The sequence below is a fragment of the Xenopus tropicalis genome, chromosome 4 (genome assembly GCF_000004195.4).
Source record: "Xenopus tropicalis strain Nigerian chromosome 4, UCB_Xtro_10.0, whole genome shotgun sequence".
NCBI lineage: Eukaryota > Metazoa > Chordata > Amphibia > Anura > Pipidae > Xenopus > Xenopus tropicalis.
This window is the reverse complement of record NC_030680.2, coordinates 102,309,171-102,333,769: the sequence shown is the minus strand read 5'-3', so window position 1 is coordinate 102,333,769 and position 24,599 is coordinate 102,309,171. Positions and strand designations below refer to the sequence as shown.

At 35.2% G+C, this 24,599-nt stretch overlaps 1 protein-coding gene across 2 annotated transcripts in view; it reads left to right on the top strand.

Moving 5' to 3' along the window:
* Positions 1 to 24,599, top strand: part of dpyd (dihydropyrimidine dehydrogenase) — a 412,417-nt gene that overhangs the window by 372,355 nt on the left and 15,463 nt on the right. The window contains exons 20-21 of one of the 2 annotated variants that reach the window (XM_018093615.2): positions 179 to 358; positions 12,958 to 13,054. In XM_018093615.2, the coding sequence (XP_017949104.1) occupies positions 179 to 358; positions 12,958 to 13,002 (225 nt within the window). In that variant the 3' untranslated portion in view covers positions 13,003 to 13,054. Of the gene's footprint in view, positions 1 to 178; positions 359 to 12,957; positions 13,055 to 24,599 lie in introns of those variants that run through there. The other variant, XM_002933799.5, reaches the window with a different exon arrangement.

The following is a 24,599-nucleotide window of genomic DNA, read 5'->3' as shown; positions in this document are numbered from 1 at the left end:
AGTAAAACATATTCTACATTAAAGCTTGAACCAAGAGTTTGAAATGGGAAGTCTAGAATAATGAACTCACAAAGGGTGTTGGAGTACCAAATTTTAATAAGGCTATATTTTAAAACATGACCTGCATTCACATTAGCATAGTTGTGGTATCGGCAATAATGTATTGTATTTTTTTAAGGTTTGCAGTGCAGTGCAAAATCAAGACTTTACTGTGATTGAAGACTATTGCACAGGGCTGAAGGCACTCCTGTACCTTAAAAGTATTGATGAGCTTCAAGACTGGGATGGGCAAAGTCCACCAACTATTCGCCATCAAAAAGGAAAACCAGTACCTACGATTGCAGAAATCAAAGGAGAGGTATGTTAAATTCAAGAACTTCCTATCAGATTAATAATTTTTCTGTTTTTTATTCTGTTTTCTTAGCAACGGTAGTCAGAATGTTAATCAATACAATGCAACAAAATACTGTGCAAGATAATCCAAAAATACAAAAGAATATCCAATAAAAGTATCCAATAAAAAGCAAAAAAATTAAACATTTCCCTACCCCTGCCAGTGCCATTTTTGCTGCTCTGCACTCTTTTCCCCTCTCTGCACCACACCCCACTTTTTGATGTTTTGTGTGGGTGGGTGACTTTTGGGCAGGCAGCAGGCCCCAACATGTCAGGTGAGCCAGTCTGAGCCTGCTTATAATGTACTTGTATATATTTTTAGTTCAGGTCACAGTATCTCAAAACATCTAATCTAATAGTACCACAAACAATAGTTTTAATCTTCCACATAATTTATGTTATTTTGATATAACACTAATTAGCATGAACCCACAGATATGCTTGAATTATGGGGAAAATGTTGCAGTATGGCGGAAAAAAACATAGCAGTTTTGTCCATTTTCTGCTGGTTCTTTGGAAAATGACCCTCACAGCAATAGTTCCTGATTAGCGATGAGTGAATCTGTCCCATTTTCTTCATCAAAAAAAATTGTGAATGCTAAAAAATTGTCAATAGGCAACTTTTTTTCTTACTTCAAATGCATTAAAGTCAATGGGGTTTTTTGTTTTTTTTTGCAGTGACTTTTTTGTCTGGTGAATTTCTTTTTTTCTTGACAAATTGTTGCTGCTGTTTCATTAAAAAAAATTAGCTGCGAATCCATGCCAGGTGAAAAAAATTTCCCACTATTCCTGGTACCTGGTAGTGCACAGTATTTTTTTTTTGTATATACTGTATGCAGGTTTGTTCCTGAGGAAGAGCGCAGCTGGTGCTCGAAACATTGGAATTTTGTTAATAAACACTTTTCTTTTTGAGATGTCTCTCTCTCTCTATACATATTGTATATATTATATAAATTCAAATAAAAAATACTGTGCAGTACACACTGATTGGTGGGTGACCATTGGTGGGTCTTTTAAGCAAAAAAGCAGCAAAAATTTGTAGTGAAATTTTTTTTGACAATATTTTAAATATAAATTGTATATTTATTATATATGTATAATATGAAATTTCCACTACTCCAAAAAATGTTACCCAGTTAACTTCAAAGTGCATTGCAACAAGCATTTATAAGAGGATGCCACCTTGGGAAAGCATGTAAATACAGAAAAGTGTCAAAATACAAAGCATATTCTATTCTCCCACTACTGATATAATCTTGGTTTTAGTATCTTTAAGCCTTTTGTTATGACACTCTGCATGAAGACTAAAATTACAACTGTACATGGTGTTCTCTGCTTGTTGCTCCATCAATTATTTACAATAAAATGGCGGATTGAGAAGATGTTTTAAGGAAGCATTTAATAATTCAATGGCATCTGTTCTGTATCTCCAGTAGGTCTGAAGGATGCTTACAAAAAAAGTATAAAACAGGCACTATTTCATCTGGTCTGAATAGTGCATTTGTGCCAAACTTCTAAGCCTGAAAAGGAATTGCCTTTCTGCGCAGTTGTTCTCTTTGTTTTGGGTACTGTAAAACTGTATCATTCGCATATAAAACCAGAACACAGTAAAGTAAAACAAATTACACTGTTAAAGTTACAGATTGATCTACAGTTAATTAATTTCCTAGTTGTAATCTTTGAATGATGACTGTAAGGCTTCAGAATAAACACAAAATGCTTCATACAAAAACTGCTGAACCATAAGAAAAGGCTGACAAATATATTTAGAAGGCCATATTTCTGACTCTTATATTGCATGGGAATAAATACTGATACTGCAGAGCTTTATTTTCTCCAAAACGAAGTGCATGGTACTAAATTATGAGGTACTCCTCACCATAAATTGTGAGTATTTTATCTACTGAAGTTAACAGTTTCTAATAAATACATATGTAGTACAGGTATGGAACCTGTTATCCGTTATGCTCGGGACCTGGGGTTTTCCAGATAAGGGGTCTTTCCATAATTTAGATCTCCATACCTTAAGTCTACTAAAAAATCATATAAATGTTAAATAAACCCAACAAGATTGGTTTGCCTTCAATAAGGATTAATTATATCTTGGTTGGGATTAAGTACAAGGTGCTGTTTTATTATTACAGAGAAAAAGAAAATCATTTTAAAAAATTAGAATTATTTGCTTATAATGGAGTCTATGGGATATGGCCTTTACATAATTCGGAACTTTCTGGATAATGGGTTTCCGGATAAGGAGTCCTATACCTGTACTATTGCAATAGACTTTTTAATTTGTTCTGCTCTCCAAGCAAGCCGTGCCTCGCTACATGCGACTCTAAGCTGGGCCCTTGCAGGGATAGTGTATATATGTATGTATATTTTTATTTATTTAGCGCTACTTATGTACACAGCACTATACAGCAGAACAATAAATTAATAGAACAAACAGGGGTCATTGCAATAATAAATAAAAATACAGAGTACAGTTACATTTAAAGATTAAGTGCTAGGTGTCAAAAAGATATTAGGAAGGAGATTTGTGCTTCAGAGCTTAAGGGCAATGACACATGAGAAGATTATTCGCCCCACAATTAATATCCTCTAGCGGGGACAACTAATCTCTGAATGCTTTACCATCAGCGATAATATAAATTGCCCTTAGGAAAGCATATATGTCTCTTCAGCTGAAAGTTGTGAAACTGAGGAACAATCCCACACTAACATCTATTCATAGGAATGTGCATGTGCTCTTACTCACTATTTATCTTGAACTCATACAATGTCCTATGACAGCTGCTAACCTATCACTCACTATAAGCCTTCATTAACTGGTCCCTTTCCCTTAAACAAAGTGTACAACTCAAGTTAGACAGGAGGTCTCAGTAAGGAGAATGCAGAACCCTGAAGGGGTCTATGTATTATGCTGTGTAAAATGAAATTCACAGAAAAAAGTGTAAAAAGCTGTGTAAAATAAATGGAGAAGTTTGCCTTCTGAACGTCAGATTTTATGCTGTTATTTTACATAAGTTCTGGCAGAAGAAAAAAAAGTGTAAAAAATTACACCGATTTTACACCATTTTTTACACAGAGAAGTCTGGCGATGTGTGGTGAATTTTGTCGCCGTATTTTACATAACATAATAAATGTGCCCTATAAACCAGGGGTCAAGATCTACAGCGAGATTCACCCTCTCCATAGAATGAAGTCCAACAACATATAACTATGGGATCACTAGACTATTGAATACAAATGACATCCTTGGGCATTAAGAATATATACAGAATTAGAATGTAAAAAAAACCTAAACATTTACATACAGAGTTCTGAAATGCAATGGATTTAATCTAGTGGACCATTATTTCAAAGACTAGGCAAAATTCACTAGTTATACAGCAACCTAAGGTACACTGGTACTAATGTGTTAACAGTGAGCAAATATGCACCGGTATAGTCACCAAAAAGTGCCACTCAGCTATTAGCTTTGATTTGGCTATGAAAGTATATGTTTGTTTGGTTGACATTGATCAACAGCGCTTGGCACCCTTTAGAGGTTTGCGATAGATGTTTTTAATTAATACAAATATTATAAGTTGACAGACTAAAGTGTAAATTACTAATTACTATTAACAGACTATCAGTTCTTTTAGTACCCATTATCAATGTCTCTGGTCTTTGTTTTAAAGATGAATATAAACAGTTATTTTTAAGCTGCACATTGCCTGCCCTAAATCTATTTAGCCTTACTAACCAATTATATTTTATTTTACATTTTGTGGCCTAATAACCTATAGAATTGCCACATTTGATGATCCAACAGCACTTTCAAATAGTGCTGTACTACGGTAGTTCATCCGCACCAAGAATTTGTATGCATAAAACTGCCCAGTCAATGAAACTGGGGGAAGAGATGACGGGCTGGTACTCCCGATGGTACTCCCTGATTGGTGAGCACAGAATAAAGATAACTGTGGTTATGTGTGACAAGGTCCATAACCCTCATTAATATTTTCCATTTCAGGTACAATTACAAATATAAAAGATATTTTAATATCTATTATCTGTATTATACCATATTTATATTTTAATAACAGATCATCTGAACACTTAGGGGCTGATTTACTAAGACACGATTTCGAATCCGAATTGGAAAAATTCCGATTGGAAACGAACATTTTGCGACTTTTTCGTATTTTTTGCGATTTTTTCGGCGTCTTTACGATTTTTGCGTAAAAACGCAAGTTTTTCTGCGTCTTTACGAAAATTGCGCAAAGTCGCGCCTTTTTCGTAGCGTTAAAACTTAAAAGGCGCGACGTTTCGCGCAAGTTTTAACGCTACGAAAAAATCGCGACTTTGCGCAACTTTCGTAATGGCTACGAAAAACTTGCGTTTTTACGCAAAAATCGTAAAGATGCTGAAAAACTCGCGTTTTTACGCAAAAATCGTAAAGACGCCGAAAAAAAATCGCAAAATTACCGATCATTACGAAAAAAACGCAATCGGACGCATTCGGCCCGTTCGTGGGTTAGTAAATGTGCCCCTTACAGTAGTAGAGGGTACAGTGCAGTACTGATTTCACCTGTATTTTTGCAGCTGTAAAATAATGCTAATATTCATATGGTGGTGTGTATGAAGTTTATATTGTTTTTGTATATCTTAACCTTATAAATAAAAAAACAGAAAAGTAAAAAGACATTAGAATAAAAATGTATTCAGTTATTGCATTTCTGTACTTGCAAATTGGGCAGGTAATTATCTCCACATGATCTGATAGGGAGGTGAATTAATGAAAATAAATATTTAAAAGTTTGTCTGTTTGCAGACTAATTTATGGAAATATACTAATATTAGTAAACAGTCATTTATAATGTTGTGCTTCTTTGAAGAATATTCCTTGGGTGAAAAGAAGTGATTTTATAGTTGCTTTGCTCTTTTACCCCACTTTTGTAGATTTAAGAATGTTTGCAATAGGCTTATTTGTTGGATGTTCTGAAATGCATCTATGCAGAAGTAAATCATTTTAGCACGGTGCCATTTATATGGCAGATATATGGGTAGATCTAGTTAGCTTGATTATTTTTCTTATATCATCGTAGCAGCTCCTATGGCTGCCTAACTGCATAAAAATAAATGGTTTCAAGGCAATATGTAAAGTAGCAAAGTAATTGTATTTGCACATATTGACATAAAGCTATGTCTAGAAAATGTTCCAACCTGAATGTTTTCATTGTTCATTTTCTAATCTAATCTATCAAGTCTCTATAAACATAGTATTACTCTACATGTTAATCTTATATGTGATTTCATTTGAAGTATATTGTCCGAGACATGAATTTTGCTAGAGAGATGGCTGTTTATGTCCAATTTTATGCTAAAGGAATACCGCTCCTAGTATTTCAGTGAAAAACACTTTAAGAGATTTTCTAAATGTGTTTAGTATATTGTAATCAATTTCATATACAGTACAAGAGAAACTTGAAAGAGTAAATCTTAAAAGAGAGGAAAATTATTAACAGCAATGCACCTCTGTGTCAGGGTCTGTGTTCAATTTATTTTTTCACAAATTTTTAGATGCAAATTCTCTGCAGTTCTATAAACCTACTAACACCCTGCACAGAGCTTAGACTTAAAAATTCAATTGACAATAGAGTGGGAAACCCTTGTGGCATTTTTCAATAAGCATCCTGCATTCAGGTTCAATAGCATTTGATTGAATATACTATCTGTTATATATGTATCAAGCAAGCACACTATGAAAGCAAGTCCACTGCACCTACTGTTTACAAGTGGCCATCTCCATTGACTCAACTAAAATCCCTATGCTGCATGACTAATTAGATTATTTAGATGCATAATGCAAACTACATTAAACTCTATGATACCACATAGAAAGGAACTGGATCTGAAAATAAGTGACATGCTACCTGGCTAATAAGCATTTATGTCTATTGTAGAAAGGGGATACTATAGACTCAACCCTAAAAACGGATAGATATGAAATGAATAGATGACATTTGAGCCAACTGACCTGTTTTCTACTAAATACTAGGTAGAAATATATTGATTTACAATTTTGATACACTTGTACAACTGTACAAGTGTACATCTGTACAACTTGTCATGTGTACAACTTCTTCAATAGTACTTGGCACACTAATTCCCCAACAATCTATGTGAAATAGAATAAGCTTTCCCAGGTCACTCGGCCCCAGCCTGCTGCTTACTTTCCCTGCCTCTTTGCTCAAGTCATGGATGCTCTAATCTAATAGACTTTCAGCACAGGGGTTAGCCTTGCATTTGAGACATTAGGCCCTACTTAACCTATCCCCTCTATCTGGGTAAGGTACTGCAAGGACTCTGGTCCCTTTCTGCTCCTCGTTGGAGCTTTAACTGCTCAACTAACTTCTCATTATCTCTCACCATCTCTACATATCTAACCAATTACTATCTAACGTAACTTAACTACTCTCCTTGGCACCACTAGAAGGTGGCAGGCCTCATGCTCCCTGGGGTCCTTCACATTTCTTACTTATCAACCAAAGATGAAGTGGCATCCTGTTCTCTCCCTGGACTGAGCTGAAATTTGCATGTGTTAGATATTCCTATGCACAGACCATGCACACAGTAAACCAAATCTGGAGCCCAAGTGAGTCAAAAAGCCAGTGTTAATTCTGCTTCTTAACTGTTCTACATATTTAGAATTTAGACAAATGTGTTACTGTAGATAGTGAAGAGCAAATCTGTACTGTTTTTGTATTTCACTTTGCTGAAAAATTTCCGAAATTGATAAAAAATTTGCGAAACTGCAAAAAATTTGTGAAACACATTGAAGTCAATAGGCGACAAATTTTTATGCACAACTTTGTTTGTAATCCAAAGTCAATGGGCATCTTTTCTCACTCTAAATCAGTGACTTATTTCTCAGCAACATTTTTCTTGATGACTTTTTTGTCTCTGCAAATTTTTTTTTACAACCAATTTTTGTCACAGTTTCGCAATAAAATCGCCAATGGCAAATTGCGAAATTTTGCTGCAAATCCATGCCTGCTGAAAAAATTACTAACTGTAGATATTGCTCCTGATTGTAAACACATGAAATTATGGAAAGTCAAGAAGTTTAATACATGTTAATGCAGCAATTAATGAATAATTTACTATTTTAAACCTCTTACAGATTTTTCTGTAGTTTTGTGAACTTTTAGGTGAATGCAGTTTTATTCATTGCTAGTCAGAGCTCAGTACTGATGCTTAACTCTAAAACCCAAAAGCACAGAATGAAGTTAGAGACATTTTGACAAATTGGCATTTTGATCAAACCATTAAATACCTTATTTGTTTATCCGAAAAAATTGTATGAGAGTCAGGAAAATCTTAAGTCTACTGTGATTCCCCAGTTTAAAATATATATTGCATATGGTTGGACTGACAAATGGATGAAGGTGGATGTAGTTGCACATGTCTAAAAATATGTAACTGAATGGATCTGATCATTAAACTACACTGGAGATTTGCTATCCAACACTTCATGAGATACTTCTGTGTTTCATTTAACTTTTATGTGATCCAGTTTCACAATACAGCATGCAGGATCAAATTTTGTTACATCCCAAGAAGTCTAATGCTGTTGCATGACAAAATCCTGTTGGTACTATCATCTGACTCACAAATCTGCTCATAACCCCCAGTGTAGCTCTGCCTCCATCCCATTGCATTTGTTTAGTACAGTAGACAATACTATAGATTAGTGATGATCAATTTTTTTCGCCAGGCATAGATTTGCAGCGAATTTCTGCTTTTCACCATTGGCGAATTGTTTTGTGAAAGTTCTGCTAAAATGTATTTGTTGTTGCTCGTCAAAAAGAGTTGCAGGTACATCAAAATGGGCACAACCATGTTAAAGTAGGCGTGATCACGTAAAAAAAAAGACACACGTCAAAAAAGTTGCGTGACAAACTCATTTTGCAAAGTTTTCATTGTTTCACAAATTTTCCGGCAAAGGAATAAGGGGACAGATTTGCTCTTCACTACTGTAGATAATATTTTAAAACAGAGAAAAAAGGGGGGACCACTAAGTTACTGTATAGGAGAGTTTCCAGACCCTCCTCAAATTTTATCCATGCAAACCACATCCACTCATTTTCATAGCTCTTGTCTTGGAGTTAAGCCTTAATTAATCCCAGCACTCTAACTTGGTAATGAAAGGACATTGTTCAGGCAGGGAAGCCCTTCTACAGTAAGACCTGAGCAGAATCATAGCTGCTATAAATACTGTATTTTTGTGCCAATTTGTAAGCTGATGATGGTATGCCCAATAGTATGGATGTAGCATTAGTTCTGACTTTCAATTACAATACAGTGGACAGAATGGCTGCTACCATTTAACTTGTGGGTTAGCCATATCTGGAAATAGTCAATTTATGAAGCAAATTAGGATTTTTTTAAAAAAATGTGTAGGCCTTCTCCTTGTTAGTGATGATTTTTTTTTTTTTTTGCAAAGCATGGATTTGCAGCGAAATTCCACATTTTGCTATTGGCATATTGTTTCACGAAACTTCCACCGAATTTATTTGCATGTCAAAATAGTTTATTTGAACAAATTATTTTTCTAAATGTAGTGGATGATTTTTTTTCTTGCACCCACTACAACAATATCAACAGTTGGGGTTATACAAAGATTATAGGAAACAAACTGGGTGCCTGTAGTTGCCATTAGTTAATAGAATTCTAAAGCCTGTCTAACCATTCCCAATGAATGCAATAGCTTCTCTGCCCTTTGAAATTCTACACACATCATGGCTGGTTAGAATTGTCACTTACTAATTTCGCAAAAGCTTGAAACTTATACAATTAAGACATTCTTGACGATCAAATGAGTTTGAAAAACACTAGTGTATAATCTGCTTTAGCTTTCTTTTCAGTACTGCCGAACAGTCCTTGGAGATCAGAATGTTTGTTTTTTCTTGAACACTGTTGTCAAGTTATATTTTTGTTAAAGACATCATTAAGGTTTGTCTAAATAGCATTTGCAATGTGGAGTCTACAGGAAGGTCTCCAGGGCTGGCTGCCTAGTAGCTATTCTAACAACCATTATGAAGGCTATTGCTACATTGTCTTTTGGGGAAAGAGATTATATTCCTGAACTAAAATGATTCCGGATCCCTATGTATCCTAACAGAATGTTTATTTGGAAGAAACTATTTTATTTTCTCTTCTGGAGTTTGCTATTCCTTGATATATAGATGAAAAAGGTTATATACACTGTTTCAAGGGATTATTTTGTTTTAATCCATTTAGCAACCTTTACTATATCATATATCATAAATCATTACAGTTATGTCTTCTTCAAATCTACTCTTTTCAAATATGTCCACTTGTTAAGTATTTGTTAGTAATAAATGTTGGTGTTTTATTTTAAAACACAATAATTTATAAAAAGCAAACAGTGATTAGCTTGTATCTGTCTAGTGCAATCTTAAAGGGATTCTGTCATGGGAACGCTTTTTTTTTTTTTCTTTACAAAATGCATTCATTAATAATTCTCCTTTAACAGAATCCTGCTTTGAAATCTGTTTTTTTCCCAAAAGAGCAAACAGATTTTTTTTATATTTAACTTTAAAATTTGACATTGGGCTAGACATTTTCTCGCTTTTCCCAAATGCCCTCAGCCATGTGACTTGGGATTTACTTAAGCCTTTCTACCATTCTTACTCGTGAGCCACAGTCAAATGTAAAAAGACTTGGGGAGCAACACAAGCATCGTAAAAGTTCATGGAGGTGCCAAATAAGGGCTAAGATTGGCTATTAGGCAGCCTCTATGCACACTATCAGGAGGCTTATTTGGTTGTAAATCTTGTTTTTATTCAACCAAAACTTGCCACCAAGTCAGGAATTCAAAAATAACTACCTGGTTTGGGGGCACTGAGAGCAACATCCAAGGGGTTGGTGAGCAACATGTTGCCCCTGAGCCACTGGTTGGGGATCACTTGAGTTATATTAAGCAGGAAAACAATAGCTTAGAGCAGTTGCATTGTGCAGTGCTTGCTCTTTCTGAAAGCATGGGTTCAGGCACAATAACCTGAGATGGAAGCTGCTTTGTATTGGTTTACAAATAACTATTTAAATGGTAGCATGATTTATCTGCAATGTGAACAGTATCATTTAGTAAAAAAAACTACACCATAAAAATCTTGACAGAATTGCTTTGACTTATCCTTGGCAATAATTATGAAAATAGTGTTAGTTAACTGTATGCAGAACTGGCCCCAAATAGAATACAAATATTTTATTAAGTATTAATCCCAAAAGCCAATTTTATCACTTGTGAATAAGGCATTCAAACCTTTTTAAACTATTTTATCTGCCTGTTCAAATGCTTCATGGATATAATTTCACAGCTTGGCAGTTCTATAGTTCTGATGACATAGATTTATAGTATCTCTAATTACTGCATAGGCAGTTGTCCCTAATGTGGAAAATGCCATTTAGAAATGGAAGGCCACACAAAGTAATTTAACAATTTAAACAATTTCAAGCTCCCTAGACTGTTTTGTCTTGCCTCTTCTCAATATTTGTAATATGATTATAAACACTTCTTCCTAAATTAAGGAGGGGAAAAAACTTGCCAGGGAGACAGTCCATAAACAAGACTAAAACTACAAGCTCAGCCTCTAATAACTTCAAATAACATCTTGTGGTTCTGATGCATCTTTCCTGAATCATAGTTACTTTGTGGGGGAGTAATCTTTGAATGATGTAAGAAACAAACTTTTTGCAAGTTTCTGGCAGTGTTAAAAGCAAAATGTTAAGGAATTGTGAGGTCAAGTTGCTGTAGAACATAAAAAGACGAGCTGAAAATTTTCTTCTTCTGTTTCTTTCTCCTTCTTTGTTCCTTTTAAATGATAAAAGCATAACTGCATGAAATGGCAAGCAGAAGAGTCTGTGAAGTACGACATTTGTCTTCCATTAACAGCCATTTATTTTGCCAATGATGTGCTTAGTCATAAGATGCAAAAATGGATACATGGATTACGGTGTTTTTACATTAGTTAGAAAGTGAAATGTGTGAAAATCTAAATAATTATGTATACAATTATGCTCGAGAATGACCCCTAATTAACGAAAATTTTGAATATAGTTATGTTTTATGCAACAACATAATGTTGGTGATTTGTTGAGTTAATTTGTACAATGTAGTTAAACTCATAGTAATTTGAACAGTCTACTACTAATTGGAAATGGAAAACAAAGACCTAACTGGCTGCCACTGGCAACTGCACTGCAATTTTTGCACCTATATTTATAAAAAAAAGCCCATATGTGATTTACTTACATTTTCACGATTCATATTTTTTTGCACCTAAATGTGATTTTGTTGTGAAAAAAAGTGATTTTTTGCGATTTATTATCTGTCAAAATCATGTAAAAGTCAATGGCAGATTTCCTTTATACAACTGTAATATCTTTCTGTGTGTTGTGGTTTTAGAGGTTTTTGGGGATATCTGATGCTTGCATTTGTGTGATAATACAAAAAGGTGTTTTCTGCGTCTTTTTTGTTCCTGTTTTTTCTATTTAAATTTTTTGATCAATTGAACTGACAGACATTTGTGGAAATGAGTTTAGTTGTGGTTTCAAAAATCTCTCATCAGGTTGGTAAGTCACTCTGGATTAGCTATTAGTATTATTCGGACGGAATTTCTTTACTCATGTTTTTTTTTAATTTTGTTTACAGATGCATTTCTTTTTATACATAATAGGTTTGTTCCCGATAGTTTCTGCAGGTCATAGTCAAGTTTTGTTAAACAATCTTCCCTTTGTGTCTGGTTAAAATGTATTATGACATCCTCAAAGAACGTGGGCTTTCTCATTAGTCTAAATTGCTAAATATTTTTTAAATCTATACATTTCCTGCTACATTATTATTATATGTTCTACAGTTATGAAATTCATTTTCTAAATACCCATTCAGAAAATGCTGAAATACAGAAACACCATCTCCAAAAGAGTCAATTTTAAGCATATAATTATTATTATTTTTAATAATAATTCAGTTTTAGTACCATGTACCTGGTAGTAACTACTGTAAACTACATAAATCATCACTGGCGGCAAAACGATCCTATTCATTTTTTTAAAAATATATATTTTGTAGACTTTAGGTACGATGATTCAAATTACTGAAATGTCCTTTATCCAGTTATTCTGGATAATAGATCCCATTCCTGTAGTTTTATTAAATTAATGTATCAACTGGGTACCATAAAACTGTGCCAACATAGCTACTTCCAAGTACTACACTAACATTAGGGGCAAATTGACCATTTTACTAGCCATATGGCTTAATGGAAAGATACACTTCTCAAACTCAATTTCTTCAAACTCTGTATATAACAAGGCCACGGTGAATTATTCAACACGCAGCAAACAAAATGTATATAGCTAAATATCTTAACATCCCATATTTGTGTCTAGCTACCTGACCTCAAATAAAAATGTGATTAAAATTCTTGTCTCATGCTGCTATAACCCTTCTCTTCACTTCTTTTTCATTTTGGCTCTCTCTGTCCCCAGCATAGTCCATTGGAGCTTCATTCTGACATTGCAGCTGACCTGTAAAAGCCTATTCAGTGTTATTGTACTATGCAGCTTTGCAAGAGAATTATGCTGTTTACTCTGCTTTGAGATATAAAAAAAAACCTCATTGTTCAGTAATATTGCTTCCTGTGAAAGTGAATGAATTTAGAATTCATTTTTTATTCCCCTTTTTAAATCGTATTATTATTATTATTGTAAAAGGATTGCTACAGTAGTTGTATTTGTCATTACAAAAAAAAAATAAAAGAACACAAGCTGTCCAAATGCTATTATTTGTTACTCGGTGTTGTTTGATGGAGAGATGCAATGAAAAAAATACCTACTTTAGTTTCTATTATTATACCCTGTCTAAAAACAACTTGAAAAGTATGTGATTTAGACGATATCTCATTTTACTGGTTGCACTTTTCTGTGATTGCTTGACCCACATGGTTTACAGATTATGCATACTACCCATATTTCTCATTAAAATGGCCACAGTTCACCAGTTTTGGTTGCTTGGAACGAACTTGGAATGAATTATTATACAAAAAAAAGGCTGCTGTCATGCAGAACAAAAGACAAGCAAAAAGAGCTTTGGCTTAATGAGGCTAAGTGAGTGCCTACCCTGCATCACAGCTACTTGACGGCCTTTGAGCATAGATCTTTTTCTCCACAGGCCAAAACCTTTGCTCTATTATTTTGTGTTTACGCACCTTGAGGATAATATACTTTTTAATATGCTATACATGAAGCAAAAAATAAGCTATTAGATTAGAAAAATGTTCAGTCCCTGTAAAATTAATGACAACTGAATATAGAGATGCATTTAGTTTTTCATATTTAATTATAGTGCACTATAGTGCATTTAGCTTGAATAAATTGCACAATTATTATGCTTCATTTTTGATATCTTTTCCTATTAACTGTGCACATTTTGTTTCCCTCGTGCCATAGCAGGATACTTGTATAACATCATTCTCAAAGGTTGTTAATTCAGGTTGCAGCAAATATAATTGAAGTATGCTTTTGAACAAGCTGAAGAAAATAGATCATTTTAAAGTAGCAACGCTAGTAGATAATGCCCACGAGACATTTGCTTAAAAATATGCTCAGCTTACTTCAAGTTCATTGCACTAAGCTCTAAAGGTTAATGGCAGAAACCAGCCTGGACCAATGCATATATGATAGCTTCATCTAATAGCTAGAATGAATAAATCACCTTTAGGGAAATGTAAATAGTACACATTGCCTAAACTATAGGGTTAAGCAGAAATATAAACAAGGTTTCCCCCACACTTGTACCTCATAGAAACCAATGATCAGTGGGCATTAAAATGATATTGATACTGATACTTTCATAACATTGCCTTTGCATGAGGTTTATAATTTTACAATAAACATATTTCCTGAGGCTTTTACATTTCCTATCTGATCCCCCGTGTTTCTCTATGAGGGGGCGGCCATATTTGTGCAGCAAGAGTCCGTTAGCATTAGAAGCTGTAACTGACAGGCTGAGAGGGGACAGTCAGGTTGGCAAAACAGTCAGGTTTAGGAACTTCCAGTAACAATTACTCACAAAAGCAGCCCTATCAGTGAAAAATGATCAACATGACCTATAGGTAACTTTTTATGTAGATTCATATTTTAAAAAGTAGTTTTTTCATGTCAGTATCACTTTAAATAGTTTGGTGCAGTTAGAACAATAAAAATGAATATCCAGTCCCTATGTAATATAAGGCTAGGACATTTCCTAAGATTCTGTATAATCCAGACATGGAAAATACTAAATCTGTAGTACTGTAGCTGTGTACCCAGTTTCTGAAATTTCCTTTGTTTTATGTTTTGTCATGTTTAGTAAAGTCGTGATAACTGAATCTGTCCCGTTTTGATTCACCGAAAAAATTTACGATAGGGAGCTACTGGGGCATCTTTGGAGGCACAGATCCCCCCCGCTAAGGAGCTGTGGTTGCCTTGGGCTGGTACAGAAGCCTAAAACATAATGTACAACACTCTAGCCTATTTATTTTTATTAAGTTTTAGTTCTCCTTTAATTAACCTTCAAATGTCTCCATAACAGATATCAGAGATGACCAGGAACATACAGGGAGCCGTGCGAAGAAATGTAGTGAGGAGCAAAGGAGTGAATTGCTTTGAACATTAGCAGAATGATTTTGTATGCTATCCTTTGCTTAACAGGCAGCCATGCTAGAGAGCTTACTTGGGGCTGAACAGGTTCCCTCTTAGGAGAGAGCAGGAAGATCCTAGCAGCAGAATTTAAGGTTAGTAGGAGATTACAGAACTAAGCAAGAAAGGATAAAGGCATGGATTTTTTGCAAGTTTTGCAAGTAATTTATGAAAGAAAGGGTTATCTTGGCAATATTGTGGAGGAAACGGTTGCATTTACAGGGTTAATGGTCATGCCTAGTGATGAGCGAATCTGTTCCGTTTCGCTTCGCCGAAAAATTAGCGAATCTTTGAAAAGATCCGCGAAACGGCGAAAAATTCGCGAAGCGGCGAAAATGTCGTGCGACAAAAAAAATTGTCGCCCGCGGCTATTATTTTGTCGCGCACGGCTCTTGTTTTGTCGCGCACGGCTCTTGTTTCGTCGCGCGGCTCTTGTTTCGTCGCCCGCGACTATTCTTTTTTGACGCCGCGACAATTTTTGGACGTGCGACGAATTTTTCCGCGGCGAAATTTTTCATCCGTTTCGCGAAACAATCCGCCAATGGCGAAACGCGGAAATTCGCCGCGAATCCATGCCTGGCGAAACTTTTCGCCCATCACTAGTCATGCCATCATTAGTAATGATTAAATAGTTAGTGTGGGGGTGTCTAAATATATCTGGATATCTGCATATAGGTGATATTTAAGACCATATGAAGAGATATGAGGGCTGATTCACTAAAGTGCGTTTTAACATGCGCTATTATTAGCGTGTGGTAAAAATTTTACCGCGTCTAAATTTTCGCGACTTATCGCACGATTCACTATAAGCATACTTGCGCTAATTTACGCGCGATATTGCAGGCGTTATTGAACTCGCGAAGACTATTTTCGTGCGGTATTTGACTGTAAATGCGCTAAATAATGCCCGCGTATATAAATAGTGTATATAAATTGTCGCCGCATATAAATAGTAGCATATAAATGGTATCATATAAATAGTAGATGCTTATAAATAGTAGCCACTAGTAATGAGCAAATGTGTTCTGGTTATCTTTGGTGAAAAATTTGCAAATCTTTCAAAAGATCCACGAAACGGCAAAAATGTTGTGCGGCCAAAAAAATAGTTGCCCGCGACTATTATTTTTTGACACCTGTGTCAATTTTTGGACATGCTGTGAATTTCTGCGTGGCAAATTTTTTCATTCGTTTTGCCATTGGCAGATTGTTTTGCGAAATGCATGAAAAAAATTCACCACGGAAAAATTTGCCGCACGTCCAAAAATTTGCTGCGAATCCATGCCTGCCGAAACATTTCATCACTTGTAGCCGCATATAAATAGTCGTGCAAATAAACGCACGCCATGTTAGCCATACACGCCAATACTTGTGGAAAATTACTGTATTAAAAATGACCATTTCGCTGCAAACTGGCGGCTGCATCACTCTAGGGGAAACACATACTTGAATAAATAACACTGCAAAGTCCATATTTTTTGCCAAAAGCTCATTAACTGTACTTTTCTATAATTATCGCCTGCCTCAAGTAGGTGTTAATTTTCGCATAGCCTAATGCGATATTTAGCGCGCCTTACTGTTTGTGAATCATGCGTTAGTATTCTTTTCTGTGCGCTAATTAACGCATGCATTAAAACTGCCACATGCGGTCGCGCGAAAATTAACGCATGCGATATGCGACTTAACGCACGTGATAATACTGTATGATTTAAGAAGGTGCCAGTCCCTCATATTGTGCAACAATCATGGCATGATAATGAAGTAAAATGTTTTAAAGGATGGATATGTAGACAAATTGGGTGGTGATCTGTTAAATTCATTAAGGCAAAAATTCAGCATAGTTGGTTGCAGTCTTGGGGATTATTTATATTGGTGGAATAAAGATGCAAAAAATTGTATATTTGTTCTAAGTTCTAAATGTTCAGGTTTTCTGACCATTGATGAGCGAATCTGTCCTGTTTCACATAAAAATTCATGAAACTGCTGAAGAATTATAGAAATGGTGAAAAATTAGCAAAATGCCTGGTGAAAAAATTCACTTGTCTGTATTTTTGACGCCAAAAAACAGATTTTGTAGTGGATCTTTTTTTTGTGATTTATTATGCAACAAAACCATGACAAATCCAAATGAAAAAATATGCCAGCTAATACCTGTTGGGATCATGTAGAAGTCATTGGCAGATGTTCCTTTTACAACTGGAAGATCTTTCTTTGCTTCATGGTTTCAGATCTTTTGATAAATGACTACCACAAAAAATGTGGAAGATCAAGAAATGTACTATACTCATACTTTGTATGAACTAGATAAATCCAGATACCACCTATTCTTGTTGACATAATAAACACCATTTTTTGGTTATATAATAAAAGTCACACAACTGGCACTGGCTCTAATAGCCCATACCAAACAATCAACAGGTAGCATTTACTAGTCTACAAGATGAAAGAATTTTATTGATCATTTACCAGTGACTTGTGTGAAAACAAACATCCAATTCTGCTTAAATATCATTCAGATTGTCAGGTACAGAAAGCAGTGATCGTAAATCATTTTGACAATCAATATCCATTTTATCACGCTAGACTAAAGAGTTTGCCTATAAAAAGTTCCAGCCTCTGGATTTTATTATTTGTGGACATATGCCCATAAGAGCTGCCGAGTTTTAATCTAAAAAAAAATTCCGCCCTTAAATAATTACTCTCTTTTGTGGGAAAGACCATTTTGCTAATGCGTAAACTCTGCGGAATTCATTTTACCCAGAGATGGTGGCCTGAGGGAACATATTGTAGCATCATGCATTTTGTCAGTTTCCATTAACTATAGTACAAAGGAAAACAACATAAACATAAAATATATTTTATTATTGGTGACACCATAATCACATAAGAAAATAAAATGGCAATACTGCAAAATATATTGCATTACAGAAACTGAATGATGAAAACAACACTGTTGCTATAGCTACAAGATCCCATACCAGCACTGTAGGAGAAACCACATAAAGTTTTAAAGTAGCAAATTATTACTGTTAATACCTTAACTAAAAATACATTACTGATGTGCAGAGAACAGAGAACTTAGTAGCAGCCCAGAAATACTGTAAATGATATTTGTCAGTTATTCTTGAACAGCAATTTGAATTCTCATGTGATTTGCGGTGGGTGCAAATACATTGAAATTTTAGGAGAAATGATGGCATACAATAGTTAATGAGGTCCTCAGTCTGTTATACGTATCTCTTTGGGTGCCAGATGTAGTGTCCTTTTCAGAAGGATACAACTCATCTCCCAGCTATACCTGTTTAGCCTTCAACTCATTATAGCACATTGCAGGATACATAGACTCCATTCCCTCAAGCAGTGTATGGTTTGAAAGAAAGATCATGTTGAGAGTCAAGTTGTGCTTTTCAAATAATCATTCTTTTTTATTTGATATTCAGACATTCAGCAGCTCCCAAAACCTAAGCAAATGTAAATATTTCTTGTATTCAAGCTGATAAAAACAAAAAAATAAATATTTAGCAATTTCCATCCAAATGAATCTCAAGACGATTGTGAAAGCATCAAACAATTGTGTCCACTATGTGATTCCTTCATGTTTCCAGGAGCAGTTAAAAAGAATGACGTTTGACATTTTTCAGCACCTACTGTGTAAAGTTATTCTTGGGTGAACTCACAGCATGGAAAAAATAAGGTATCACATAGTTTAAACTGCAAACCACAGGGCTCCTTTAGTAAAAGTAAGTTCCTGAGATAACCACATTTCAGTTTGTGCTAGACACTGTATTTAAGTTCTAACGATGGCCAAGTTTAGTGACTGCCACAAACATAAAATAAACATTATGTATGGCTTTGTTTATTACTCTTCAGTATACATTATACAACCATCATTCCTTATTGAGCAAATAATGTTTTTATAATTTAAAACCCACAATTTGTAATATAAGACATAATTATTACAATGTCCCCCATTAATCATTGGTATTTTTGTTTGTTTATTATATGTATCTCTACTGGGAGATGTATCAAAGACTGAACTAGGACATGATTTCCAGCCATTCAGTCTGTGCAGGAAGTTTTAGGAAATTGCTCGATTTGATAAAGAAAATCAATGTTTATCATTGCCTTAACCTTTAGAAATTTACGATCACAATTATCGAATTCCATAGATGGCAATGAGTTTTTTTGTTTGTTTGTTTTGACATTGATCCATATTCATTTTTGAATTTAACCTTTCTTGGCTAATCGATCAATTCAGAACAGTTTGTTCAGATTTCATTCAAATTTAGTTTAGTTTGATGGGATTTGTTGGAATCACCGATACCAAAATCATTATTGATCATTCTGAATCGATTGGTCTGTAAAGACCTTTTGTGAATTGGTCTAATAGTTTTTATCTATTCTTCAGTGAAATAGAATGCTAAATCTGGGCAAAGAATTTTTTATATAACATTTGTTCATATTTTATGGACCATATTTTCAAAGAAGGACACTTTTTCTTTTGTGGCTACTTTTCCCATGCAAAATACATTGGAGTGTGTTTTTTATGGTGACTTTTTTCCTGCTACGACTAGCAATGTTTTTGTGGCAAATTTTTGCAGTTTTGTGAAAATATTCTCCAATTGTGAAATGCAAAATTTTGCTGGGAATCCATACTTGGTGAAAAAATTCACTTATCACTACCTGTGACATTGTACAATGAGTTATACTGTGAATGATGAATAATCTTTGTGAAGTGCAGTGGAATAGTAAGAGCTTTATAAGCAAAACATACAAATAAAAATATAACTGATATATTTACACAATGCTTTACCTCAATCCTTTTACAAGTGAAACTTAAAATTTACTATCCTATCACATACTCACAACAAATATATCCTGATCCGTTAACCTGAGGCACATACAATTCCACACAACACCAGGCGTCACCATGGAAAAAACAGCATAAAATTGGCATAGTTTTTTTTTTTTTTACACTTTTTTTCCGCAGGAACTTGTGGAAAATAACAGGGTAAAATCTGGGGTTCAGACAGTGAACACTGATATTTTAGCAAATTTCATTTTACGCCGCATAATAAATAGACCCCAAAGTGGGCTATGGGATGGGCTCATTCATACAGAGTTCATTACCTTTCTTCAACCTAACGTTACTGCAGTAGGGATAAAAAAAACAAAACAATAATCCCTTGCAGCTATATAATAAAATTCATAAATATATTTTTTTTTAAAAACCAAAATAAAAGACATAACGCATTTTAAGCTTGAGCCCTATTTATTTGGCTTATGTTAAATATTATTATTGTACATAATATAATTGAATGTTTTTATTATATTTGGTAGTTTACATATAAATAGGTTCTATCTAAGACAATGCTTTACGATTGTCCAGGTAATAATTGCCATTTTATTCACTGACAATTTATTTAGAACAGAAGTGCCTAGTGCCATGGATTTTTCTGATGTACTTTGTCAAATTCTTCTCTTATTTAGTGACCCCATATGACATCTCTACTTTAATGCTGGAATCGGTTAATTAAAACCATGACATTTATTTCAAGTCACAAAATCACCTTCATTAGTATGATAATAATTTTTTCAGGTGCTTTGGGACAGAAAGACCTGAAGTGACCGGCTTTCAAAGTAAAATCAGTAACTTGTCTTTCCCTTCACTAAAGCATTCTGACAAATCTTTCAGCATTTTAACCCTAACCTGAAAATGGCTGCACTGTTGAATGCTGAAATGGGGGAATGTAATAAAGGTCGCTAAAGGGAATAAAATGGGCGCAACATGACTAAAAAGTCGCATTGTAAACAATTTTGGCTTTGCGCAAATGTAGAATACCTTTTGTGAACCCTTTGCCTTTCATGAGTCAGTAAGATAGTGACTGCTTTTTCTTTTAGCTTCTGCCAGTACACAGTGTATGTAATAAAACCTCTTAATGAAAAGTCATTTTTGCACTAACATTTACACCATCTTTAAGCTGTTTAAGCTCTTAAACATCTGCAATGTAATAAAAGTTTAGTGAACAGTATAACATTGCAAGCAGCACTAAACAAAAATGTGATCACCCACCACTTATGTGTCTCTATTTTTTGCACTGCATTGCAAAAATTGCTATGTGTCAATCTTATAAGGGATGAAGTGACCAAGTCATTGCCTTATGTAAAAATCCTTAACCCCTGAAACTATAAGGAATACATTGGTAATTAATAACAGGCCAAAGGAACTGAAGACCATAAGTCCTTTGAATAAGTAATATTATGATCGCTATTAGCATAGATATCACTAATATATTTCAGGGTAATTGTGTATACACATGAAAAGGTGCCCTTAAGGTCCCATTAGCTGAACTGTAAAACAGTCAAACCTAAACAGAGACTCTATTGGCCTATAATATGAATCACAGCCAAATTGCTTATCTCTTGTAGGAGAAGCATTAAACATGTTTATACACAGGCATAAGTTTAACATGAGAATATGACAGTTGGCATTCTAAAGCAAAGCAGTGCTCCAGTTCTCTCCATTTCATCTCTAGATGGGTAGATTTTGAAGAAAATAAATTTCAGTTCTTTTAAATGTAAAAATAAATTGCTTAACTATAAACTTGTAGCTGTGGTAATTGCATTTAAATACCCATTTTGTAACTCTACCATTAACCGTTAAGCATCAATGCGATAAATGCAAATATTTAAAATGCTGTTAAATATAAAGATAAATCTCGGTTTGCCTTTGTGGTGTAACATTAGTAATCGTTCTTCATACTCTTTAGCATTTTTAATGTACCCATGAAATCAGCACTGATTTTTCCTCAATATCTACTAGTTTGAAATTTAAACAAAGCTTCATGCTTGCCTGACAGATATATTATCTGAACTGAATTTGGATAAGCTTTCCTCCTTTAAATAATAATGCTTGCCAGAAACAATACTACAATATTTTGTTATGAAAGGCAACCAAAGCCATGAATCTTTCTTTGTGCATGTGTGGGGCTCCTAAGCAAATTTCCAATTTATTAACAATATATATTAAGGCCAGGGGCATAAAGCAAATCTAACACTTCTTTTGCCTGCAGATTTTAATTGGGTGGAGAGAAGTGGATCTGCAAATCAGGGGCTTCCTGGGTCTGCACGGAAAAGTACAGCTCTCGCCTACATGCGACTACATGGAGCAGTGTGGAACAGACATTTTCACGCCGATCTGTGTGCAGATACAGGAAGCTACTAATTTGAACAGACTACTATACTCCCTACGGTCAAGTCATAATATAACATTTTAACTTCAATCTTTTTTTCCGTGTTAGCTTGTTGCACAGGCAATATTTACAGATCAGTGAACTGTTATAGTTGACCAACCATCTCCAGAACAATGGAGAGGAAAATGAGCAAATATGTTTGCTTAGTGTTTTTGTTACATACAGTATGCTGCCAGCATTCAAAAATGGATTGGTTTAGAATTATCAGAGCATTTACTGCAGAATTTTCACTGAAGGCTGTCAATGTATAAAGCAAACACACAAGGGACAATTTCATCAGGAGCCATGCCAGTGCACAGAAGGCTGTACAAATGTCCTGACAAATGCACTGGGAAGTTAAAAGATTATGGCTGCTCTTATTGTTTGCTTTATAACATATGAATGTGTCTAATTAAAGATAGGGCACCATTAAGACCATGGATATGTGCACACAGTGCACTTGGTTCATTTCTTATTACAGATATAGAATCTTATGCTTGCGATACAGGGTTTTCTGGATAAGGGAACTTTGCATCATTTGGATCACCAGACCTTATATCTCCTAAAGTAAGGGGCTGATGTAGTAATCCACGAATCCGAATGGGAAAAATTCGGATTGGAAACGAAAATTTTTCGACTTTTTCGTATGTTTTGCGATTTTTTTGTCGCCGTTACGACTTTTTCGTAAATTGTCGAAACTTTTTCGTAGCCTTTACGACTTGCGCAAATTGTCGCGACTTTTTAGTAGCCGCTATGATTTGCTCGTATATTGTTGCGACTTTTTCGCATTGATCGCTCATAAACGGCGGGCAAAACTTTCAGACTTTGCATGATTTTGGAAGCCTCCCATAGGACTCAATGGCACTCTGCAGCTCCAACCTGGCCCAAGGAAAGTCTCCCATAGGACTCAATGGCACTCTGCAGCTCCAACCTGGCCCAAGGAAAGTCTCCCATAGGGCTCAATGGCACTCTGCAGCTCCAACCCGGCCCAAGGAAAGTCTCCCATAGGGCTCAATGGCACTCTGCAGCTCCAACCTGGCCCAAGGAAAGTCTCCCATAGGGCTCAATGGCACTCTGCAGCTCCAATCTGGCCCAAGGAAAGTCTCCCATAGGACTCAATGGCACTCTGCAGCTCCAACCCGGCCCAAGGAAAGTCTCCCATAGGGCTCAATGGCACTCTGCAGCTCCAACCCGGCCCAAGGAAAGTCTCCCATAGGGCTCAATGGCACTCTGCAGCTCCAACCTGGCCCAAGGAAAGTCACGATACTGAAGCTTGAATGAATCTGAAACTTTCGTACTTGGATACGACAAAAAAGTCGTAACAGCTACGAAAAAGTCGCGACAATTTACGGAAAAAAAACGCATTTGGACGCTTTTCGGACGTTCGTGGATTAGTAAATGTGCCCCTAAGTCTATCCACAAATATTGTATTGCACCCAATCAGAGGTGTTTTGGCCCCTGGTGCTGTCCTGAGGTAGCCTAGGCGATGCCTCCCTCCCTTACCCCTCCGTGCTTAGCTTTTTCATTACATTTTAATGTACAAAATTGTAATTTTGGTTCTTAAAGTTACCAACAGTGGCTTTTTTGCCACAACTGGCGTTGATACCTGAGGCACCACAAATCTTTCACACTTTTTATAAAAACAACTTTTAATTTTTTTTCCTATTGGGTTGGTAAGTCATTTATAAAAACTTGTACACAATTTCTTGCTGAACAAGAGCTCAGGGGAGAAGTGTCATACTACAATAAGCATATGTACCATATATCTAACAGTAAATGGCCAATTATGGTGTTAAAGTATGACAGAATTCAATTAACATAAATACGTTCTCATTCTTCTCTTACATGCTTAACAAAATGTAGATAAAGTGCCTGTCAATGTTTTCATTTTTTTCATGTTCTGGTTAGACTGAGTAGAATGCTTTTCTCCACAGTATCATGAATATGAAAATCTATGGAAATCACAATTGAAGGTACTTAAGTTAAGCACATTCTACATTAATCCCTGATGAATTGAAATCTTTTCTGTTTAGAGAATATGTTGTTGTCTATTAGGTGACAGGCTGGCAGATGTTCATGAACTAGTATCAACCTGTTGCATGCAACAATCTCTAACATTACCATTTCATGAGAGAGAAGTGTCTGTTATACAGTGTGATACACTGATAACCTGAATATCAACTACACATAAGGGGCAGATTTATCAAAACGCGAGTTCGAATC